The 25077-nt window shown below is 42.2% G+C and overlaps 1 protein-coding gene and 1 long non-coding RNA gene across 2 annotated transcripts; both read left to right on the top strand.

The window, feature by feature from the left end:
* Nucleotides 1-9099: 9099 nt before the first annotated feature.
* On the top strand, nucleotides 9100-16884 carry LOC140305178 (T-lymphocyte surface antigen Ly-9-like). Its single transcript, XM_072383933.1, has 4 exons — nucleotides 9100-9213; nucleotides 15776-16078; nucleotides 16493-16786; nucleotides 16829-16884. The coding sequence occupies exons 1-4, from the start codon at nucleotides 9177-9179 to the stop codon at nucleotides 16882-16884; spliced, it is 690 nt and encodes a 229-aa protein (XP_072240034.1). The 5' UTR covers nucleotides 9100-9176.
* A 16-nt stretch (nucleotides 16885-16900) lies between these two features.
* Nucleotides 16901-18497, top strand: LOC140304931 (uncharacterized). Its single transcript, XR_011915303.1, has 3 exons — nucleotides 16901-16984; nucleotides 17132-17193; nucleotides 17995-18497. It is a non-coding gene; the product is annotated as an uncharacterized lncRNA (long non-coding RNA).
* Nucleotides 18498-25077: the final 6580 nt, after the last annotated feature.

Here is a 25077-nt window from a genome sequence, read left to right as displayed (position 1 = left end):
ACAAACAGGACATCAGCAGGTGTGCTGATGTTTCTGTAAAATCACTGATACATTCACTAACTCAACTATATCATTATTCACACATGAATTCAGGACGCTGCTTTTACAAAATGTATTTCTCCCAGAAAACATCCTGGTGGAACCTGGACTGCTGGTGTGGAGTCCCGTCAGGTCAGTAGGTCCTTCAATGTGGCCCAGGATGGATTTGTGTTCACACTGTTCTGAGAATGTGGACACAAGTGTCACAGAGCACCTCTGACTGTGGTCTGAGCCATCGGATCTGAATGCGTTCACACCTGTATTTAGTGCTGTCCACCTGTGATCGGATCAGCCAGGACTCATGTTAGCAGCAGGTGTGAACAGACTCTGTGTTCAAAGCCACATTGTGCAGTTTGTGGTTTCACCACCAGAGGGCGACAGCAGACATGCATTAACGCTACATCCTAAAAAGAATGTATTTCAGCCCCAAACCTGATGTTTTCTAACCCAAACCGAGAAATTTTACCTTTTACTTGTTTTTGTCCTGAACTAGCCTCAATTGTCAATAAGATAATTTTGTGGTTTCTTCAAAGAAATGCTTGAAATCTAATTTTTTGTCTGTTGTGGAAATGTTCAGTGGGCATTTTTTTGCTGCAGCTCTATTTAGTTTTAAATTCACAGAGAAGGATAAACACAAAATGAATGAAGAATAAAATCAGATTAAATATGAACGAGTTGGACCTTCATGTAGAAACACGTCCACATCCAGTTTAAACATTCCTCAGCCTGTCTTTTAAACCTGTTTGTGAGACTCTCCATCCTCTGTTATGCTAAATAACTCAGTGTGGATGAATGCATCATTCTTAGATTAAACCTTCTCAGCAGCAGGAATCTTGTGTCGGCCTCCTAAATGTACAGTTCATCCTATGTATTCCATATTCAACAGAAAATTAATCCTCCCATAGAAAATAATTAATTCCCTCCTATAAACGTATTCTCATGGAATTCCAAAACATATTTGTGGTTTGGTTCCATGTGCTTACACAATCTCCAGCCTGCCTTTTGGTTCAGTAGAAATAAATGTGTATTTTCTAATAGATGTGCCTCTCTCCATGCAGGAGCTGGGTTGTGAGTTGTTGTTGCTCAGGCCCCGCCTTCGCCTGCCACTCAGCTGATATTGTAACTGACGTTGAATATCCTTCCCTCGATTGGTGAGCCAATGTGAGGGTGGTCTCCTGTTTCTTCAGGCACTTGCTGGTGAACCCAGGCCTGACTCTGTGGGGTTGCCCCAGTTTCCCTTTTCCAGGTGAGGTGACTCTCTTACATTTGTGCTGACGTCTTTCAATTGCTCTTAGTCTGACCCCTTTCCAGAGACTAGTTTGCCATGGGAGACTCTATCAGGGACTAAGACCCTCGACGACACAGCTTGTAGGGTTATGTGGATACATAAACTGCTCCACTACTTTAAGGTAACAATTCTACGGAGGGGATACATTTCCTACAATGTAATGGAGTACTGAACAGGGGTGAAAGTAATTTTAAATTCTTGCTGGTACTGCTACCAAAACCTTCCTCTCTCTCTCACTTCATGCATTCTAAAATAGCAAAGTCTGAATTAAATAAAAACATTTCTATATTTTACAGAAGTCTACTTGTAGGCCCATGGAGTAGGCAGGAATTAAAAACATTTGACAATTTGGTAAACTATTTCCTTACATATATTATTACAGACCTTACAGCCCTCCGTGTGCCAGCCAGAGGTTCCCTGACTGCCTTTAGGTGCCCGAGGGAGTGGGAGGCCCCTGTCCACTTTGGGCCACCTTTATCTTTTATCAACACCAGGTGGTGTTTAAGTTGAGCAAGTATTAACTTTCGGCCACCCTTGGCATAGGAAAAGTGTGCCAAATTGAACCATCTTCTAAAATTAGTCCAATTTGGCATACTTTTTCAGTGATGAAAGTGTTCCAAAGTGAAGCCTTTGTTTACATGCTGCATTTTCGAACCCTTTTAACTGATGAAAAGTGTGTCATATTTACTTATTTCACCTTGGGGAACTTTAATCAGTTAAAAGTTTCCAATATTTACTTGCTTCACTTTGGGAACAAGGACTTAGCAACCTCATCCGCAATAAAGCACCCCTCCTCTGGCACACACAACCAGGCTCCAGGCCCCCTGACCTGGCAACTGTACCCGCAATTGAGCACTCCTCCTCAGGCATAGAGTCCATTCAGAGCCCCTTGGTACAGCATGGTACTTTGAAAAAGAACCAGGCTCCAGTTCCCCTGACCTGGCAACCTCACTGGCACATAAGCACTCTTTGTTGGGTACATACTCCCGTTAGCACCCGATGGAGCTCTGGTTACCATCTGCCGCCTCTCCCCGCCTCCGGGAGCAAGGCTCCAATTTGGTCTACTCCAATTTGGTGCACTTTTCCCCAAAGAAAAGTGCCCGAAACACGGCCGTCTAGCTGCCACTACCACCCTCATCCACCTTCTCAACAAACCTCCAGGAGCCAGGCTCCAATTTGGCGCACTTTTGCCCCAAGAAAATCTCAGAAATTCATCCCCGTCAAGCCGGCAGCACCCGCCCTTGAGCTCCCCCTTCCGGTAACTCATCCACTGGTTCTCCAAACCTCCAGGAACCATGTCCACCAGCCGACCCTGTGCACCCACACTTCAGCACCCCCCTGACGGACTGAGCAATCCATCCGCACCCGCTGAAACTCTACGCCCCTGGTACTATAAACATTTTTAAAAAGTGGCCCAATTTGGAAAAAAGTATTTTTGGGGCTCCTTTTTTTTATAGTTTCATAGTACCAGGGGCGCGAAGTTCCTGCAGATGCGGCTGGATGTCTTAGTCCATGGAGGGATGCTTAAGTGTGGATACACAGGGCCGGCTGGTGGGCCTGTTTCCTTGAGGTTTGGAGAAGCAGTGGATGCCTGACCAGTCAGGGGTGCTCAAGGGCGGGTGCTGCCGGCTTGACATGGACAAATTTCAGAGACTTTTCTCGGGGCAAAAGTGCACCAAATCGTAGTATCGATAAAAGTTTCCTAAACTGAAGCTGGTAAGAATGGGCCACTTTTTTATATTTTTAAGGGTCCGAAAATGCAGCATGTAAACAAGCAACTTCTTCAGCTAGTTGGAATGCTTCTTTCTTCAAAGAACAAAGAAGTACTCAAAGGATCCAAGTTGTGCCTCTTGTTCATTCAGATATAGGACATGGCACAAAACCCTCACTTCATCTTCTCCATATCAAGAATTGTCATGGTCCCACTTGTCAGGGTTAAGGACTGTCATTTGATTTATTGTAAGTGTCTACTGGGATGACGTCATCGACTCCCACTGCTGCAGCACAGCTTATTCACTCCAATAAGAACGTCCATCTTACTCAAAATTGTCATCCACATTGTCAAAATTTGATAAATATCCTGCCATGTTGCACAAAACTATCAGCAGCAAACTCTGTGTGAAGTTAGCCGACTGTCACAGAGCACGGAGTGAATAAACTGTGCTGCAGGGGGGCGTGTGGATGAAGTGGTCCCAGTAGAGTGCCTGTGTAGAAATCCCTCCGTTAGCTCTCCTATAGCTGCAAGTAGCCACATAACAGCAGCTATGAGCTAACAGAGCTATGAGCTAACAGCAGCTATAGCACACGTTCATTCATTCATTCTTCTTAAAGTATTGGTGAAATAAAGACAGATAATGCCTTATTTAGAGGCTGCATCCTCTAAGCCCCGTTCTCTCCGTTATATGGATCTCCAGTTATCTAAATATCTTCTGAAGGACGCCGACTTTCACCAAACTGTTCTCGGTGAGCAGATGAACGTATTTCATGGCAGAAATAAGGTCCACCAAATGTCACAGTCTGCTCTGCTCCTCCCCTGCTCTGCTGCTCAGCCACAACCCTCATCAGTCTTACTGCTTTCACCTGCTTACCATCTCCAATCAAGCCAGTATATATGCACCCTCACTCCACTCACTCTTTGCCAGATTGTCTTTGCTCCCATGCCTGACTCTCCAGCACTTTTTCCCGGATTGCTTACCTGGTATCGACCCGACTTGCCTCCGACCATCGCCTCTCGTCTCTGCCCCGGTAAACCCACCAGCCCTCTGTCCCTGACCACGAGTTTGCCTGCTGGTTTTCTATTCTTTGTCTGCCTGTGGCTGGCTGGCACTTGGCCTGTTCCTGCTCCACTCAAGGATCCACCTGATCAGCTTCACCTCTCCAGCTCACATCCTCTGTTCCGCTTGGTAACTGCTTTTACCTGCTGATTTTCCAGACTGTGCCTCAGAATTTTACTTGCAAGGGGAGAACAACACACAAATCTTCTCTCTGCAGCTTCGCAAGAGTTCTCCAACAAGTGGTTGCCTCCCTTGCTCTTTTATTAGGTGACACACACACATACATACAATCATACATACATACAGGTAGAATAATAGTGAACAGTATTTTACTTTCCATCCATGTTTTCCTGGTTGAAAATGATCAACTGTCCTGGTGTTGACTGATGTTATGTATCAGTTCATCCGCAGACCATTTTAGGGCAAAAGAGATTGTCCAATAAAAAAAAAAAAATGTCCAGAAGAAAATCTGTGAAGAAAGCTCTGGTAAAACAATGTGAGAGATGTGTGGATCTTTAAGGTGAAACTGATGGAAGCCTAGAGCAAATTAAATAAATATATGTACTTTAGTAGGTTCAGTTCAGATCAACGCTCATCCCCTACGTCCAGCAAACACAGACTTCACACCCTTCTGTGCCCATATCCTCCCTGTCACACCCCTATAATGTCACCTTCCACCTCAGTCACGACTCTGAACACAGCCTCACCAACACCTCCCCCCACATCAGGACACATTGAAATCTGTTGGGCGTATCAACATGTCTGCAAGAAAGGACTTAAGGGACTGTACTTCTTAAGGAAACTTAGATCCATCAGTGTTTGTATCAAGATGTTGTATATATTCTACTGTTATACATAATATATATGAGTCTGTTGTGGAAAGTACAATCTGCTTTGCATTTGCATTTCTTTTGTTTTGTTTGTATTTAAAATTAGGCGATTGTTCCCACCTTACTTAATAATCCTTGATTAAGCCTGATATTGGTAAGTGATTTAAGTGATTTCCTCCTCAATGCTTCTTTGAAACAGCATCTTTGTTTGAAGTTTGATCCCTGCCTACCATGTTAACAGGTTAAGAATTAATCTGTTATCTGGGCTTAAATTGAAATTATTCTATTTGTCAGTTTTATGCTCCACATAAAAATAAAATTGTGTTTCTCACATTCACCAGTCTATAAGATAACATAGACTATATAGACCATAAGATAATGATAAAAAGCAATAATAAAAACGAATAAAAAGATATTTCCAGAACAATCTCTTATGTGCAGTTCACGTTCTCTGTTTAAGCGAATTACTGTGGGGGGAAAAAAGCTGTTTAACAGCTGAGCAGTCCTCTAATCTTCTGCTTATTTATATTTTCATGAACAAGCCATAAGGGGCATGAGTTGAGTCTTTTATAACAGTAAATGCCAAGCTGTATTGTCATGTGGTGGTTAGCACTGTTGTGGAGATCGTCTCTTTGTCTCCATGTATCCTGTTACCCAATGACAGCAGGGATAAGCTCCAGCCCCCTGCGACCCTGAGTTGGATTAAGTGCGTATAAAAAATTGAATAATAATGATTAATAATAATAATGCTGAATGCTCCCCACATGCAACCCTGTGTGGGCGTCTTGCCACACTGAGTGATACCACCACATGTGCAGGCACCACCTGCTCCTGTCTGTTTGTCCTGCACATGAGCAGCATGCACTAAAGCTTGTCTGCCATGAATGAGCAGGAATCTGCACCATAGGGAAATTAGGCCCCTTTGGAGGAATAAAACTATGGAACATTTCAACACACATATCACATTTCTTATATTCCCCTCAGCTATCCATAGCAAGTTTGTGTTGAGGTAATTCTGAACAGGTATTAATAAAAGTTCCACACAGTCAAGCCTCCCACAGATGGAGGAAGTTTGGGCCCCTGCAGTCTAAAAGCGTGAACCACACTGAGAGAAACTGTGTCCTGTGGTTGGTTTCTGCAGAAGTGAAGCAGGTATCACGTTGTTTCAGTGGTCTCTGCTGTGCTTAGCTTAATATAGGTCATGTTGTGGTGGCCCAGGAGGCTGGACAGAGACAGCATATGTCTCCTTTTATCTGCCTTTATGTTCTTGGTTTGTGTGGAACAGGAAGAGATCAGTTTCCTTTCAGTTCCAGCTCTCAGACAGAAGACTCATCGAGCTATCAAGTCAAGTCAAATTTATTTGTATAGCACATTTCATGTACAAAACAATTCAAATTGCAGCAGGAAGAAGCATTAAAAATATGTAAAAGAATATAAAGAGAAACAAATAAAGTAATTAAAATGAATAAAAACAAGTCTCGATAAGTTAAAAGATATCATGCAGATTTCATGCATAAACACATGAGAAAAGAACTGTTTTTAACCTGGATTTAAAAATGTCTCCATTTGGTGACAGTTTCATCTCCTCTGGCAGTTTGTTCCACTTGTTTGCAGCATAGCAGCTAAATGCTGCTTCTCCAGGTTTAGTCTGGACTCTGGACTGGACCAGCTGACCCGAGTCCTTGGATCTAAGAGCTCTGCTGGGTTTATATTCTCTGAACATATCACAGATTCTGGGATTTGTAAAGCTGGTGTGATGTGTTCAGATCTCTGAGTCCTGGTTAAAACTCTAGCAGCAGAGTTCTGGATGAGCTGCAGATGTGTAATGCTCTTTTTGGGAAGTCCAGTTAAAAGACCATTACAGTAATCTCCTGGAGATGAATGCATGGATGAGTTTCTCCTGGTCTTTTTGGGAGAGAAAACCTTTAATTCTTTTGATGTTTCTGAGTTGGTAAAAAGCTGAAAGTCAGATCTGAGTCTATCAACACTCCAAGGTTACGAATTTGGTCAGTGATTGTAAGGGCCCGAGTCTCAAGGTATTTACCAATGCTGACCCTCTCCTCTTTGCTACCAAACAGAATGATCTCAGTTTTGTCTTCATTTAATTGTAAAAAATTCTCTCTCATCCAGATGTTTATTTCCTCCAGACACTGACACAATACATCTGCTGGGCTGCAGTCGTCTGGTGACAGAGACGCATAAAGCTGTGTATCATCTGCATAACTGTGATAATTGATGTTAAAGTTCTGGAATATCTGACCCAAAGGGAGCATATACAAGTTAAACAGAAGAGGTCCAAGAACTGACTCCTGGGGGACTCCACAGGTCATGGCCACTCGCTCAGATTCATAGCTGCCAATTGTAACAAAATAACTCCGGCCTTCTAAATAGGACCTGAACCAGTTAAGGAGAAAGTCCAGAAAGTCCAACACAGTTTTCCAGCCTGCGCAGCGTTATTCTGTATCAGGATACAGTATCAAACGCAGTGCTGAGATCCAACAGAACCAGGACTGAAACAGAACCAGAACCAGTATTTAACCTGATGTCGTTTCCTTCTTTCTTTACGAGTGGCTTGGCAGCTGTCTTTAGTGAGTTGGGAAAAACGCCTGATGCCAGTGAGCTGTTAACTATTTGTAGGAGATCACTTTCTACTGAGGTAAAAACAGTTTTTAAAAAGTCAGATGGTATTATGTCCAGAGTGCAAGTTGTTGATTTCAGATGCTGAACTGTTTACTCCAGGATTTTTAAATCAATAATATTAAATTGTGACATAACGTCAGAGTTATTTCTAGGTTTTACACACAGATTAGTTGAATGCTTTGTCTAATTGTTTTGATTTTTTGGCCAAAAAAAGTTGGTGAATTTGATGCATTTCTCATTAGAGACTAGGTCTGGGTTTGACTGTTTGGGAGTTTTTCAACAGCAAACAGAGTTTGCAGCAACAAAGACTCCATGTTCTGTGGACTTTGTAGATTATTTAGGTCTAAATAAGTCTTCTGTCAGTGTCTGAACTTTCTGGCCAAAAGTTTAACACATTTCCTCTTTTTAATTTTTTTTTTTATCATTTTCTGTTTTTGTCTCATCTACTTGTTAGTTCCTCTCTTCTGCCTCCTGCTTGTTTATCATCCTACCAAGGAGGAAAGACACCAACAATGATCTCAGAGAAGCAGCTGCTGCTGCCCATCAGTCTGGGAAGGGTTATAAGGCCATTTCCAGACTATCTGGAGTCCATCATTCTACAGAGAGAAAGATTATTCACAAGTGGAAAACATTCAGGACAGCTGTCAATCTTCCCAGGAGTGGACGTCCCAGCAAGTTCACCCCAAGGTGAAGAAGCCCAGAGCTACATCTCAGACTCTACAGGCCTCAGTTAGCATGCTAAAGGTTAAAGGTCACCCCAAGGTGAAGAAGCCCAGAGCTACATCTCAGACTCTACAGGCCTCAGTTAGCATGCTAAAGGTTAAAGGTCACCCCAAGGTGAAAAAGCCCAGAGCTACATCTCAGACTCTACAGGCCTCAGTTAGCATGCTAAAGGTTAAAGGTCACCCCAAGGTGAAAAAGCCCAGAGCTACATCTCAGACTCTACAGGCCTCAGTTAGCATGTTAAAGGTTAAAGGTCACCCCAAGGTGAAAAAGCCCAGAGCTACATCTCAGACTCTACAGGCCTCAGTTAGCATGCTAAAGGTTAAAGGTCACCCCAAGGTGAAAAAGCCCAGAGCTACATCTCAGACTCTACGGGCCTCAGTTAGCATGTTAAAGGTTAAAGGTCATGACAGCACAGTTAGAAAAAGACTGAACAAGGATGGCTTGTTTGGAAGGGCTGCAGGAGAAAGCCTCTTCTCTCTAAAAAGAACATGGCAGCACAGCTTAGGTTTGCAAAGCTGCATCTGAGCAAAGCACAAGACTTCTGGAACAATGTCCTTTGGACAGACCAGAGCAAAGTGGAGATGTTTGGTCCTAATGCACAGCAGCACGTTTGGAGGAAACCAAACACAGCATATCAGTTTCTAACTCTCTGCTTTTTATGTCAAACTAAATATGGAGGAGAATTACCCTCCATCATAAACATTACCTTTCTTCTTTCTTTTTAAATCTGTTTCTGGTTCAGCCTCTGACAGATGACGTCAGTCCCATTCTGATTGGCTGGTTGACTGCAGCCTGAACACAGACGCACAGATGCTTTCAGTCTGCTTCAGTCTTCGTGCTCATGTCGGGTCGTGATGTCTGTCTCCGTTTAACTTCGTCATGGAGACGAGGCTGATATTTATTTCCCTCTGCCTTGGTAAGTGAGCAGTTTGTTCTGTTTGATAGAAACCTGCTCAGCAGGTAAAGTTCAGGGTCTCCGGGTTTACGGAGTCTAAGCAGTCATCAGATTACAGCGCAGCACATTCAGCTCAGAGTCCGTTTTTATCTTTATTTCAGTATATAAGAGAAAACTAATTCCAGGATGTGTTTCATCTATTAAAATAATCAGAATGAATCTCTCAGAAAAAGAATATCTGGGTTTTCGGGCTCTTGTAGGAGCCACAAAGTCCAGAATCTCTCCGCAGGTTGAGCTGAGTTCAGCGATCAGTCGGTCAGTGTCAGTATGAGGTGGATGGAGGTTATTTCTGCCTTTAGAGAAAAGACTCTAAATACTTTAATAATTTAAGTATCTAATTGAAGTATTTTATTTGTGTTACTTCGTTTTTGTCTTTATTGTAGTACTAAATACTAAATTGGCAGATTATTGTGATTATTATTATTTTATCTTTATTTTCATATTTTTTGTTTCTTTTATATATATATATATATATATATATATATATATAATATAATATTAAACTTTATATTTGATCATATTAAACTTTAACATTTGCCCCAGTAGTTTGAATCGACTGTTTTGGAACAACAGGTTTTGTGCTACGTATATTTTAGTTGTAATTAAAGTTTTTTACAGCCGCTATGACCCGTTTATCAGAACCTTAAACACTTTTTCAAAGCTGTTAACGCACATCACACCACATAACACACAAATCCCCAAACAGTTCATTTCACGCTCAAAACCCTGCAGTGTAACACTTCCAAAATACAATAATACACTCACACAGTTCACTAAATGTAAAAAAAACCGTTGTCTACAGAAACATTTAGTTTCAAAGTGTCGTAAAAAACACCGACAACTGACAAACTGAATCACTTTGCATGTGTCAGATCTACTTTATTCCTTTTACAATCAACAGATTATTGTATTGATCATACATATAAATTACAGTTTTTTACAACCGCTATGACCCGTTGTTCAGTACTTTTAATGCTTTTTCAAAACTCTTCACACAGTTACCACAACATCAGCCTGTGTGGGCCATACAGTTAACACAATTCTTCTTCTTCTGACTCAAAATACACACATTTTACACGTTTAAAGTTGGTTTTAACTCCTTTTACACACAAGACCAAAACAGTAGATGTTCACTGGTGAATTTTAAATTGCTTTCACGCGGTTTGTCAAACAGAAAACCTCATGTTCAAAACTAATGGACTGAAGGGGTGGCAACACCCATTCCGACATCCCGCTATTCCGACATTCAAACGTCCCACCATTCCGACAAGGCTTTCCGTTTAAGGAAATGTGCGTTACTCAACAGGTGAGTCCCTTCTTTCTGTTCATGCATATTACATGTTTTAACACATGTTTACAGATAATAAGCCTTATTAAAAACACAAAGTCCCGGCAACTGGAGGCGGAGAAGCAGACCGCGGTGGTTTTCAATCACACTCCAATGCCACTTGTTTCAACTTCCGAAACTTTAATCCAGGAAAAAAAGGCTTACAAACATGGACCGAAACGGCTCCATAACACGCACAAGAATCCAAAAGAAACGAAAGTTAACTAAAAGAAAGCAAATAAACATGAAGTGGTCAAAATTGGTTTTACGCATGCCTATGTGCGTCTGGCACATGCGTCTTCGGGCTCTCCCACGTTGGTTTGTGGATGAAAGCTATATGTTCAGCTGTAATGTCATGTAAAAACAATCTCTACATGACATTTACTCCCAGGTGTGACCAGTTAGGTCCTTAAGATATCAACAGGCTGTATAAAGCTGTGTGTTTGTGCCAAATGCGCAAAGCCCATCCGCGCTTCCCAAAATTGGAGCGAGTATGACATGAATAAACGTTTTTACTGCATTTTGTTGTGTTTTATACGTTCTATGCTGTCATTTCTCTCCTCTCCTATTGGCAAGGCAAGGCAGAGTGCTCGCAACTGTGTCCTGTGCAGTAGCCGTGATATCTGGAATTGCAATTATTACTTTTGCATATGATGACAGCGGGCAAAAGGCGCATGGGCTCTGTGGAGAGCTCCGCTCCAGCTGGCTGCTGACAGCTCACTGACACTGTATTTCTGCTTAATCAGCTTCAGTCTCACCAGAGTTACATTAATATCTGTATTTTTATATTTGACATTTCAGGGGATTTTGATAATAGATTATTAAAGTTTGTTTGCGAGGCTGATATGCCGGCGCAAATACGCGCGCCGGCATATCAGCCTTCATTAGTGTAAAATGTTTTGGGTAAAACATTAAAAGGAACTGTTGGAATGGCGGTATGTTAAAAAAAAACATACCGCCATTCCGACCATAGGAGGAAAAAAGTGTCGGAATGACGGGACGTTTGATAAAAAATTAAGTGTCGCCATTCAGACAATTGGAGACCAATGTCGGAATGGCAGCATGTAACCGGACTGAAGATCACAACTGAATGATGTTCTTTTTTTTTTGTTCATTTGCTGGGCATGAATTTGTTTTTGTACAAAAGGTGAGCGACCCGTGTCAGAGCAGCTCTGCAGAATGAATGAAAGAAGAAGACAGTAAATGGCACGATTTGCATTAAATACTTTACTGTATAGCAAATGAAAATGACAGCAGACTAAAGAGGGGGGAAAAATCAGCATTTAGCTGTCATTCATTATTGCGAAATACACAAAAAGAAAAAGGAGCAGAAGATTACTGTAAAAGAGGAAGAAAAAAGCTGATCTGCTCGATCGTCAGCATCGATATTATTAACATATTTTCATTTTTAGATCGTTTCTTTCTATTTATGTCCCGTTTCTCTTTCTTTATTCTCCCTCTTTCCTGGTCCGGTTCGGCACTCTTACATGTTAAGTATTGTAACAAAAATGAATAAATAAGCAGTTCTAGGGAAACATTATTGACATTATATATACTCATAAAGCTCTCCTTGGCAAAGCAAATGGTATTCAGATTACAAGTCTGCTGGACGGGACAAGAGAAAAATAAAATTAGGCCCAAATATAAACCTTTAGGGGAATAGAAATATATTTAAAATATCTGCTTCCAGTTCAGTGTTACAATAATATTTCAGAGGATTCAATTTTAAAATAAACAAGAATATATTTAACAAAAAATGTCAAATAAACAGACTTAGGTAATTGATCACTTTAACTTAAAGTTTATGTTCTTTCAATAAAGTGAACAACAGAAACAATTATTTTAAAGTGTGAAAAATAATTCAAAGCTTATTTGATTGATTTGGTTCCCGGATGACATGTAGAGTTTCTTAATGATGCTTAGTGGAGGGTTGGGGTAAGATGAGATATTTTTTTACTAATGCAGTGTTCAAGATAAAAGAAAGTAAAATGAAAGCCTTGATGTGAAATTTCATGATGTATTTTTATCAGTTTAAATACTCAGAATTAATCTATAGCAGAGAAAATATGACTTCCTGTAAAAAGATTCCTGTTGTTCAGTGTTTCTTCACAGCTGTGTCGCAGCAGTTTCTCTGTCCTCCACAGCTTTCTTTGTCCTTTCTCAGGCTTCGCTGTAAAGCCACACACCCTTCAGACAGCTGTGAAAACATCTGGGACACACTCAGACAGCTGTGAAAACATCTGGGACACACTCAGACAGCTGTGAAAACATCTGGGACACGCTCAGACAGCTGCGAAAACATCTGGGACACGCTCAGACAGCTGTGAAAACATCTGGGACATGCTCAGACAGCTGTGAAAACATCTGGGACACACTCAGACAGCTGTGAAAACATCTGGGACACACCCAGACAGCTGTGAAAACATCTGGGACACACCCAGACAGCTGTGAAAACATCTGGGACACACCCAGACAGCTGTGAAAACATCTGGGACACACTCAGACAGATGGAAAACATCTGGGACACGCTCAGACAGCTGTGAAAACATCTGGGACACGCTCAGACAGCTGTGAAAACATCTGGGACACGCTCAGACAGCTGCGAAAACATCTGGGACACGCTCAGACAGCTGCGAAAACATCTGGGACACGCTCAGACAGCTGTGAAAACATCTGGGACACACTCAGACAGCTGTGAAAACATCTGGGACACACCCAGACAGCTGTGAAAACATCTGGGACACACCCAGACAGCTGTGAAAACATCTGGGACACACCCAGACAGCTGTGAAAACATCTGGGACACACTCAGACAGATGGAAAACATCTGGGACACGCTCAGACAGCTGTGAAAACATCTGGGACACACTCAGACAGCTGTGAAAACATCTGGGACGCACCCAGACAGCTGTGAAAACATCTGGGACACACCCAGACAGCTGTGAAAACATCTGGGACACACTCAGACAGATGGAAAACATCTGGGACACGCTCAGACAGCTGCGAAAACATCTGGGACACGCTCAGACAGCTGCGAAAACATCTGGGACACGCCCAGACAGCTGTGAAAACATCTGGGACACACTCAGACAGCTGTGAAAACATCTGGGACACACTCAGACAGCTGTGAAAACATCTGGGACACACTCAGACAGCTGTGAAAACATCTGGGACACACTCAGACAGCTGTGAAAACATCTGGGACACACCCAGACAGCTGTGAAAGCATCTGGGACACACTCAGACAGCTGTGAAAACATCTGGGACACACTCAGACAGATGGAAAACATCTGGGACACACTCAGACAGCTGTGAAAACATCTGGGACACACTCTGACAGCTGTGAAAACATCTGGGACACACTCTGACAGCTGTGAAAACATCTGGGACACACTCAGACAGCTGTGAAAACATCTGGGACACACTCAGACAGCTGTGAAAACATCTGGGACACACTCAGACAGCTGTGAAAACATCTGGGACACACTCAGACAGCTGTGAAAACATCTGGGACACACTCAGACAGCTGTGAAAACATCTGGGACACACTCAGGCAGCTGTGAAAACATCTGGGACACACTCTGACAGCTGTGAAAACATCTGGGACACACCCAGACAGCTGTGAAAACATCTGGGACACACTCAGACAGATGGAAAACATCTGGGACACACTCAGACAGCTGTGAAAACATCTGGGACACGCTCAGACAGCTGCGAAAACATCTGGGACACACTCAGACAGCTGCGAAAACATCTGGGACACGCTCAGACAGCTGCGAAAACATCTGGGACACGCTCAGACAGCTGCGAAAACATCTGGGACACGCTCAGACAGCTGCGAAAACATCTGGGACACACCCAGACAGCTGCGAAAACATCTGGGACACACCCAGACAGCTGCGAAAACATCTGGGACACACTCAGACAGCTGTGAAAACATCTGGGACACACTCAGACAGCTGTGAAAACATCTGGGACACACTCTGACAGCTGTGAAAACATCTGGGACACACTCTGACAGCTGCGAAAACATCTGGGACACGCTCAGACAGCTGCGAAAACATCTGGGACACACCCAGACAGCTGTGAAAACATCTGGGACACACTCAGACAGATGGAAAACATCTGGGACACGCTCAGACAGCTGTGAAAACATCTGGGACACGCTCAGACAGCTGCGAAAACATCTGGGACACGCTCAGACAGCTGCGAAAACATCTGGGACACGCTCAGACAGCTGCGAAAACATCTGGGACACGCTCAGACAGCTGCGAAAACATCTGGGACACGCCCAGACAGCTGCGAAAACATCTGGGACACACCCAGACAGCTGCGAAAACATCTGGGACACACCCAGACAGCTGCGAAAACATCTGGGACACACCCAGACAGCTGTGAAAACATCTGGGACACACTCAGACAGCTGTGAAAACATCTGGGACACACTCAGACAGCTGTGAAAACATCTGGGACACACTCAGATAGCTGTGAAAACATCTGGGACACACTCTGACAGCTGTGAAAACATCTGGGACACACTCTGACAGCTGTGAAAACATCTGGGACACGCTCAGATAGCTGTGAAAACATCTGGGACACGCTCAGACAGCTGCGAAAACATCTGGGACACGCTCAGACAGCTGCGAAAACATCTGGGACACACCCAGACAGCTGCGAAAACATCTGGGACACACCCAGACAGCTGCGAAAACATCTGGGACACACTCAGATAGCTGCGAAAACATCTGGGACACACTCAGATAGCTGTGAAAACATCTGGGACACACTCTGACAGCTGTGAAAACATCTGGGACACACTCTGACAGCTGTGAAAACATCTGGGACACACCCAGACAGCTGTGAAAACATCTGGGACACACTCAGACAGATGGAAAACATCTGGGACACGCTCAGACAGCTGTGAAAACATCTGGGACACGCTCAGACAGCTGCGAAAACATCTGGGACACGCTCAGACAGCTGCGAAAACATCTGGGACACGCTCAGACAGCTGCGAAAACATCTGGGACACACCCAGACAGCTGTGAAAACATCTGGGACACACCCAGACAGCTGTGAAAACATCTGGGACACACTCAGACAGATGGAAAACTCAGCAGCTGACGTGAAACAGGACGTGTTACTGTTCACTTTGATGGGAGCTGAAGCTGACTGTTGTCTCTGATTGTTTTACAGGAACCATTTTATCTGCAGCTGAAGAAGTGAAGGAGAACCTGACAGGTGTTGTAGGAGGAAGCATCACTCTGCCCGACCCCCTGCTGGAGAGAGGATTTCTTTTATATGGACCAGAAAACATTGCTTCAGTGAGAAACAAAGTCTTTCAGATCGAGGAGGAAACTTATCTGAACAAACTTCTCTGGGACACAGAAACTGGACTCTTTACCATCACAGACCTGCAGAGGAACGACTCTGGAGTTTATAGATTTGACTCTAAAAAAGGACGTGTTTTCATCTCATCCTTTAAACTTACAGTTTACGGTGAGTCCCATTTCCTCCTATCCTCATATTTCCTCCTAAATCTATCCTGATCAGTGTATTAGTATTGATTTTACCTCCTGAGTTCTGCTTTATGTTAGAAAACAACTGAATGCCTCCTTTATGACTCCTGATCATCTTCAGAGCAGTTTCCTGTTGAATTAAACTGAGTTTTAAACCTGTTTTACCTTCCATTCAACCTGCAGATGAGTCAGGAACTCACCTTCACCCTAACCAGTATTAATGGATGTGGGGGAGGTTGAATGTTGTTGGGATTTTTACCTCCTGAGTTCTGCTTTATGTTAGAAAACAACTGAATGCCTCCTTTATGACTCCTGATCATCTTCAGAGCAGTTTCCTGTTGAATTAAACTGAGAGATTAAACTCCCTTGTGTTCTCCATCCATTTCCCCTGCAGACTCTGTTCCGCCTCCTGCAGTGAAGGCACTGAGTGTGAGCTCTGACGGCTGCTCGCTGCTGTGTTCGGTGGACAGAGAGGCCACGCTGCTGTGGTTTAAAGGCGAGCAGATCCTGAACCAGAGCAGCTCTGCGTCCTCTCTGCCTCTCACTGTGAACACAGAGGACCTCAGATCCTCTTACAGATGTGTTGCTGCCAACCCTGCAGAAAATAAGACTCTGACGGTCAACATTAATGAAACTTGCAGTGAAGAAGCTACAACACGGATTCTGTCTGACAAAGATCAAAGACATTGTAAGTTTAATTTCAACACAGATTTATTTAATTTAAACACAGTTCCTGTTGATCTCATTACTTTTCATTTACAGATTATTGGATCATTGGACCTTTAATCTCCATCGTGTCTGTTGTATTTGTTGTTCTGACTGTCTGGATGATTAAGAGAAGATGTTTTCCAGACCAAAAGAGGACAATCAGTCAAACACAAGGCAGGTATTAGTCTTTATTTATTCATTCCCACAGATATAGTATTGATCATTGATTGTATTTGTCTACAGACTGTAGGATATTCTGTAGGACTGTTGCTCAGTCTGAGGTTATATTAAATTCAAATGTAGCTTCAACTTTTAATCTTTGCAGATTCTTTGAAGACAAAAGTCCAATATACTGAAATCCCATCATGTGGTGACAGACGCATCCAGGTCGGTACTTTTTTACAATGCGATGCCTTCAGGGCGTCTTTAATGCTGATGTTCAGGTTTAGTGCAGCTCAGATCTCTGCTGGAGTCTGTCTCTGAGCAGTTTGATGAGCTCCAGTTCGAGTCTCCCACAGTTCAAACACGCAGATGTTTTAATGTAGATGGTTACCGAACTCCTGTTAGACAGAAGCTTTATGCCCCAGCTCATATCTTTGCCCCCCAGGGGCGATTAATGAGCCCCACTCACCCCCGGCTGACTTCTTCCTCCATAGGCTCCACACAGCAGACACAGAACAGGTGTACAGCTCCTCCCAGCAGGCCATCGGTTCCTCCAGGGTTCTAACATTTGGGATGTCCCACCTCGTCTTTCTGAGACTGTGGTTGGTTCTCTGCAGGTTCACAGCAGAAACCCTCAGCTGCAGCACGGAGGGCTAATTTAGCTCATGTCCTGTTCCACAGATGCTTTAATAAAGTCAGAATCAGTATTTTTAATGGAGGGTTTCTTTAAATTCAAGCCTGATTAAGTTCAGTTTAATTTATGTCCATCTTTACTCTGAAATAGGTGCTTCTTATGCCTCCAACGGTGCTAATTTGCAGCTAAATATCCAGCAGGCTAACAGAACAAGGCTCAAGCTGGAGCAGGTTGAGGTTCTGATGTTTGATGGTGGAAAGCAGCCGAGTCGAACATTAATGTCAAAGCAGAGAAGAACAAGCTCAGCGAATCAGAACAGAACCACACAGCTTGTGAACTACGGCACCGATGTTATGAATCTGCACTCATCTCTGGTGTTTTTACTTCTTCAGGGAGGAAATTTCCCAGATTCATCAGCAGCTGTTGAGCCCTCCTGTCTGACAACAGTCTGCTATAAAAGTGTCTCATTAGACGCTGCAGCTGGACTTTAACTGCAAACTGAAGTCTTCTTTATCGAGTTTAACAGAACTGTTGATGCTGCCTCGTGGCGTGGAACAAACAGTAAAGGTAGATGTGTTTTTATGTTAGATTAGAAGAAGAATTGAGTGTTAGGAAGGAGACTTTTGAGGCCGAACACAAAGTGTGGAAGAAGCTTTCCTCCTGTGACGTACGGCTGCTAAAGGAAAAGATTCGGCTCTCTGCTGGAAACAAAAAAGTCTTTTCCACAAAGACCGACCGTCACAGAGCAAATAAGAAGGAAGAATATTCTGCCAAAGGCCGAGGAAACGAAAGACAAATGTGTAATTAGGACGTTTCTGGAGGCTGGAGGAGGGTTTTCTCCTTAATTATACTGACATCTTGTGGTCAAACAGCCAAACAACCAGTTATTGTTGAATTGGAGAATTTTATCAAATCAAATATTTAAGTTTATTTTTCTGTTTTTCAAACCTTGAGACCAGAAGTCGGCCTGAAGTCAATAAAGACGAAATAAATGAAGAATAAATGAAGAATAACTGAAGAATAAAATCAGATGAAACGTGACCTTCAGGTAGAAACACGTCCACATCCAGTTTAAACATTCCTCAGCCGGTGTTTTTGACCCGTTTGTGAGACTCTCCGTCCTCTGTGATGCTAAAGTTTGGATAAACGCATCATTCTTAGAATAAACCTTCTCATCAGCAGGCCTCCTAAATGAACAGCCTGGTTCAGTAAAAACTAAAGTGTCTTCTTTCTAAAGAGGGAGGAGTTGGGCTGTGATTTATTATATTTTTCACTGATAAAACTACTATTTAAGGAAGTCTGAACTGGTAAAAATCATCTCTTTTAGAGAGTCAGATGAATGTGGTGAAGCTGATCAGTCCAGATGTTTCGGCACATTACAGAGTTAAAGACAGATGTGTCTGTGGCGCCCATGCAGGCCATAACCAAGAGTCATCCTGATGAATCCTGTTCAGTCATCAGCTCATCTTCATCCTTCCAGCTGTGATTATTGAGCTCAGCTGTGCGGTCGCGCCTCAAAATGAAGCTTCCAACAGATGATGTCAGCTATAGACTCAAAAGATAATAACAGTCTGTGTTTTTCCTGTTTTATTTGGTAGTTTTCATGCTTTATTTTGTGTTTTTTTCTGTTATTTTTGGTGTTTTTTGTTTTTCCTCTTTTATTCTGTGGTTTTTCTGCTTTATTTGGTGTTTTTAATGTTTTATTCGGTTGTTTTTATGCTTTATTTTGTGTTTTTTCTGTTATTTTTGGTGTTTTATTCAGTGTTTTTCTGCTTTATGATGTCATTCATCTTAAAGTCTTTCTATGTTGTTGTTGTTTTCCAGCTTTGAATTAATGTCTTTATTTCCAGCAGCAGAACTCCTTCCTAATGGCAGCTACAGACTCAAAAGATAATAACAGTGTGTTTTTTCCTGTTTTATTCGGTTGTTTTTATGCTTTATTTTGTTTTTTTTCTGTTATTTTTGGTGTTTTTTTTTTGTTTTTCCTGTTTTATTCTGTGGTTTTTATGCTTTATTTGGTGTTTTTTATGCTTTATTTTGTGTTTTTTCTGTTATTTGTGGTGTTTTTCTGTTTTATTCGGTTGTTTTTATGCTTTATTTTGTGGTTTTTCTGTTATTTTTGGTGTTTTATTCAGTGTTTTTTCTGCTTTATGATGTCATTCATCTTAAAGTCTTTCTATGTTGTTGTTGTTTTCCAGCTTTGAATTAATGTCTTTATTTCCAGCAGCAGAACTCCTTCCTAATGGCAGCTACAGACTCAAAAGATAATAACAGTCTGTGTTTTTTCCTGTTTTATTTGGTTGTTTTTATGCTTTATTTTGTGGTTTTTCTGTTATTTTTCCAACATTTCCTCCATGAAATGCACTTTACATGAAGCTGAAGCACCGGTTTAAAGGAGACACTGTGAGCTGGGTGTGCTTTCGTGTCTCGTTACAGCATCTTTTCCCCTGGAGACATTTCTGGCATCACCACAACAGATGGAGCACAAAGAGAATATATGCTGCGTAAAACAAAGGGAACACTGTTGTGTCGGGTTATTTTTACCTTTAAAATAACAGAAATAAAGCTTTCTGTGTTTATCCGCCACAAAATTCCTCCAATTCTTGTTCCATAAAGTCAGACTTTACACACAAAGCTTTACTGTCAGCTGAGGAAATGATGAGTTCTTCCTTATGGCTGCCAAACAATGCATCTTTATTATCTCAGTAGTTTCACAACGTGATTGGAAATGTGTTGACATGTAATGCACAACTGAAAAAATAATGTGCAGCGACAGATAAATGCAGCAGAAATGATGAAATAAATATGAAATGATTGAAACGTTCACCTGAGATCCTCCTGCAGCTCTCACATAAGAGGAGATAAAAAGCAAAGGAAATGAATGTCTGAGACCCTGAAATCTGCAGTTAAACGCTAACGGCAGCATCTGTCTGCGTGATGCGGTGAGCCTGCAGCTGATCGTAGACTGTGGTTAAATTGGACTCATCCACCACACTTCCACAGGAATCTTGACCATTTCCTTCCTGAAGAAGCAAAAAACACAGGAAGTGAGCGTCCAGCAGAATAACACGAACCCTTTTCCACCCTGGAGGTGGTTGAGTTCACATTCATCCTGCTGACAGAGCAAACAGGAAGCAGCTCCTCCGTTTCAGCTGACGGAAACAACAGAACCCGCTCAGTAACATCCCTGCCATAGCTTAAAGCTCTCTGGTTCTGTTCTTAATGTCTGACTCTGAAATTAAATCAGTACAGAACAGAAACCATCCCCAGAACTCAGTTCAAACTGCCCCAGTCTGAGCTCTGCTCCTTCAGCCTGCATCAGCAGCTTTAACAGCATCCTGAGTCGGCTCATCGGTTCTGCTTTGTTTTGCTGCCTTAATGGTGCGTTAGTGCTCAGTTAATGTTAATGCACAGCAGACAGAGACAGACTGAGACAGACTGAGCCTCACCTCTCCTCTATAATCAAGCCCTGATCTACCTGTAATCTGTTTCCAGTCATTATCCTCAGAAGACTGGCTTTCAGCTTTGGGTTCTGTTTTGTCTCAGCTTTCACATGAACCTCGTTTTCTGTCTCTTTGGATCACTTTCTTCTAAAAAAACCTCCAAAACAGACCTGCTTCCGAGAACTGGGACCCTGCAGTGCTCAGACACACCCCGGCTCACCTTTCTACTCATTAAATGACACCCAATCCTCCGTCTGCTCGACCTCAGAGTCTCTGGCCTCATGGTCGCCCAGTTAGGTGTCATCAGTATGTTCGGATACATCCAAGTTCATGACTTATGTCTCTAAGGTCTGACCCTGTTACCTTTCTGAGCCGTTGAGATGATGCAACATGCAGTTTTACAGATTCCATGCCTTCGTGAGTGAATTAGTTCAGAGCACGGCTATAGATCCAACCAGTGAGAATGCTCTTAAGTGGTCAGAACTGTGGTTTTCTGACCCATCTTTCCACTTTTTTCCCCACAGGGCAGCACACTGGTCTGAGCAGCAGTCATCGGGCAACTTAAGTGTGGAGCCAAGCAGCTTTCCAAACCTACAATGTTTTCAAAGTAGTAAAAATACATTTTGTAGACTGGATAGTTAGTGGTGTGATTGCCACCTTCCATGTGGGAGTCCTGGGTTCAAATCCCCTGCATGAAAGGTATTACCTCCAGTAGGGGTCCTTAGGCAAGGCCCCCTTACCCCCTACCTGCCTATCTGTAAGTCGCTTTGGATAAAAGCGTCTGATAAATGCATAAACATAAACATAAAGTGGTCAGAACTGTGGTTTTCTGACCCATCTTTCCACTTTTCAGTCCACTTAAATAATGTAAAATGCTTATTGCCTGCAGCAAACTTCCAGTGAAGTGGCTCAGGGCATGAAACGGTAACCTCTGCACAGCCACAGTGAGCTCACTGAACAGGATGTTTCGACATTGCTGCTAATGTTGGGTAACCTAGCAACAAGAAAAATACACTTACCTGAGTTTTTCTGTCACTGCATACTTGAATTTGCGTATATTGGACTTCGCTCTCGCTTCGCACCGAGTCTGCAAAGATACAAAGGTACAAAGTGAATTTGTTTTGTGATAAAAAACTTTCAGAAGCAGGTTTACTGAGTGCTTCACGGGACAAAAAGGGAACAGAGCACACGTGTTGTAAAAAAAAAGACAACATTCAGACGACAACATCAATAACAAGAACAGAATTTATCTTAAAATCAAATTTAAATTTAAAGTTATCTTGAAATCAGTTCTAAAAGCTGAAGAAAACATTTAGATTTTAGACATGAAAGTGTGTACAGAAACTTTTTTTTTGAGAAAAAAAAAAAAAAGGGACATCTGCAGGGAAGCAGATGTTTTTGGTTACATCCATGGAGACCATTTCTGATGAGGCTTGGGCCAACAGTAGATGGATCAGCTGAAGGTCCAGATGCATCTCTCAGGTCCTGTCAGGTCACAGCTGGATTTTTTCCTCTTTCTTAAGGACATCACTTTCAGATCCTGTTCATCTGCTGTAGATAGTTTTTTAGGCCTGACACTTCTTCTTTTGTCCTCCACTTGTCCAGTTTCCTCAAATGTTTTAAGGACACACTGCACACCATGCTGAGATATGCCAAGTTTTCAGCTAATAGCTCTTTGGGAATCACCTTGTTGCTGCAGAAATCCTATTTTCTGTCTGTCAAACTGTGTTTTCTTTGCTGTTTTTCATAGATGCAGCTAAAGAAATGGGAACAAATGATGTGTCTTTGTGACAGGCTGCTGGTAACAAAGTGCCTAAAGATCCAGTTTAAAATGGCTTCTTTGCTAAGTTGTCTGTTCTGTGTCGACACAACACTGGTTCATCCCTTGAGTTAGGAGCCTTTTTTCTGCCTGAATGGTTCAAAGGTCAGAGTTAAGTGGCTGAACAAAGAAAAAACACTGAAAATGCTCAGGTACAAGGACTGAAGATGAGGGAAAAAGCAGAAAATGTCCAAAGAAAAACTGTGAAAGAGCTTCAGAAAGCTGCAGAACTGTTGATCAGGACACTTTAAAGGTTTCAGAAAGCTGCAGAACTATTGATCAGGACACTTTAAAGGTTTCAGAAAGCTGCAGAACTATTGATCAGGACACTTTAAAGGTTTCAGAAAGCTGCAGAACTATTGATCAGGACACTTTAAAGGTTTCAGAAAGCTGCAGAACTGTTGATCAGGACACTTTAAAGGTTTCATAAAGCTGCAGAACTATTGATCAGGACACTTTAAAGGTTTCAGAAAGCTGCAGAACTGTTGATCAGGACACTTTAAAGGTTACAGAAAGCTGCAGAACTGTTGATCAGGACACTTTAAAGGTTACAGAAAGCTGCAGAACTGTTGATCAGGACACTTTAAAGGTTTCAGAAAGCTGCAGAACTATTGATCAGGACACTTTAAAGGTTTCAGAAAGCTGCAGAACTATTGATCAGGACACTTTAAAGGTTTCAGAAAGCTGCAGAACTATTGATCAGGACACTTTAAAGGTTTCAGAAAGCTGCAGAACTGTTGATCAGGACACTTTAAAGGTTTCATAAAGCTGCAGAACTATTGATCAGGACACTTTAAAGGTTTCAGAAAGCTGCAGAACTGTTGATCAGGACACTTTAAAGGTTTCAGAAAGCTGCAGAACTGTTGATCAGGACACTTTAAAGGTTACAGAAAGCTGCAGAACTGTTGATCAGGACACTTTAAAGGTTTCAGAAAGCTGCAGAACTATTGATCAGGACACTTTAAAGGTTTCAGAAAGCTGCAGAACTGTTGATCAGGACACTTTAAAGGTTACAGAAAGCTGCAGAACTGTTGATCAGGACACTTTAAAGGTTTCAGAAAGCTGTAGAACTGTTGATCAGGACACTTTAAAGGTTTCAGAAAGCTGCAGAACTGTTGATCAGGACACTTTAACGGTTACAGAAAGCTGCAGAACTATTGATCAGGACACTTTAAAGGTTTCAGAAAGCTGCAGAACTGTTGATCAGGACACTTTAAAGGTTTCAGAAAGCTGCAGAACTATTGATCAGGACACTTTAAAGGTTTCAGAAAGCTGCAGAACTATTGATCAGGACACTTTAAAGGTTTCAGAAAGCTGCAGAACTATTGATCAGGACACTTTAAAGGTTTCAGAAAGCTGCAGAACTGTTGATCAGGACACTTCAAAGGTTTCAGAAAGCTGCAGAACTGTTGATCAGGACACTTTAAAGGTTACAGAAAGCTGCAGAACTATTGATCAGGACACTTTAAAGGTTTCAGAAAGCTGCAGAACTATTGATCAGGACACTTTAAAGGTTTCAGAAAGCTGCAGAACTGTTGATCAGGACACTTTAAAGGTTTCAGAAAGCTGTAGAACTGTTGATCAGGACACTTTAAAGGTTTCAGAAAGCTGCAGAACTATTGATCAGGACACTTTAAAGGTTTCAGAAAGCTGCAGAACTATTGATCAGGACACTTTAAAGGTTTCAGAAAGCTGCAGAACTATTGATCAGGACACTTTAAAGGTTTCAGAAAGCTGCAGAACTGTTGATCAGGACACTTTAACGGTTACAGAAAGCTGCAGAACTGTTGATCAGGACACTTTAAAGGTTTCAGAAAGCTGCAGAACTGTTGATCAGGACACTTTAAAGGTTACAGAAAGCTGCAGAACTGTTGATCAGGACACTTTAAAGGTTTCAGAAAGCTGTAGAACTGTTGATCAGGACACTTTAAAGGTTTCAGAAAGCTGCAGAACTATTGATCAGGACACTTTAAAGGTTTCAGAAAGCTGCAGAACTATTGATCAGGACACTTTAAAGGTTTCAGAAAGCTGCAGAACTATTGATCAGGACACTTTAAAGGTTTCAGAAAGCTGCAGAACTGTTGATCAGGACACTTCAAAGGTTTCAGAAAGCTGCAGAACTGTTGATCAGGACACTTTAAAGGTTACAGAAAGCTGCAGAACTATTGATCAGGACACTTTAAAGGTTTCAGAAAGCTGCAGAACTATTGATC

Source organism: Leuresthes tenuis, unplaced genomic scaffold, assembly GCF_036924035.1.
Source record: "Leuresthes tenuis unplaced genomic scaffold, fLeuTen1.0.hap1 SCAF_4, whole genome shotgun sequence".
Classification (NCBI taxonomy): domain Eukaryota; kingdom Metazoa; phylum Chordata; class Actinopteri; order Atheriniformes; family Atherinopsidae; genus Leuresthes; species Leuresthes tenuis.
The sequence above is the reverse complement of the archived record's forward strand: the minus strand, read 5'-3'. Positions and strand labels throughout refer to the sequence as shown.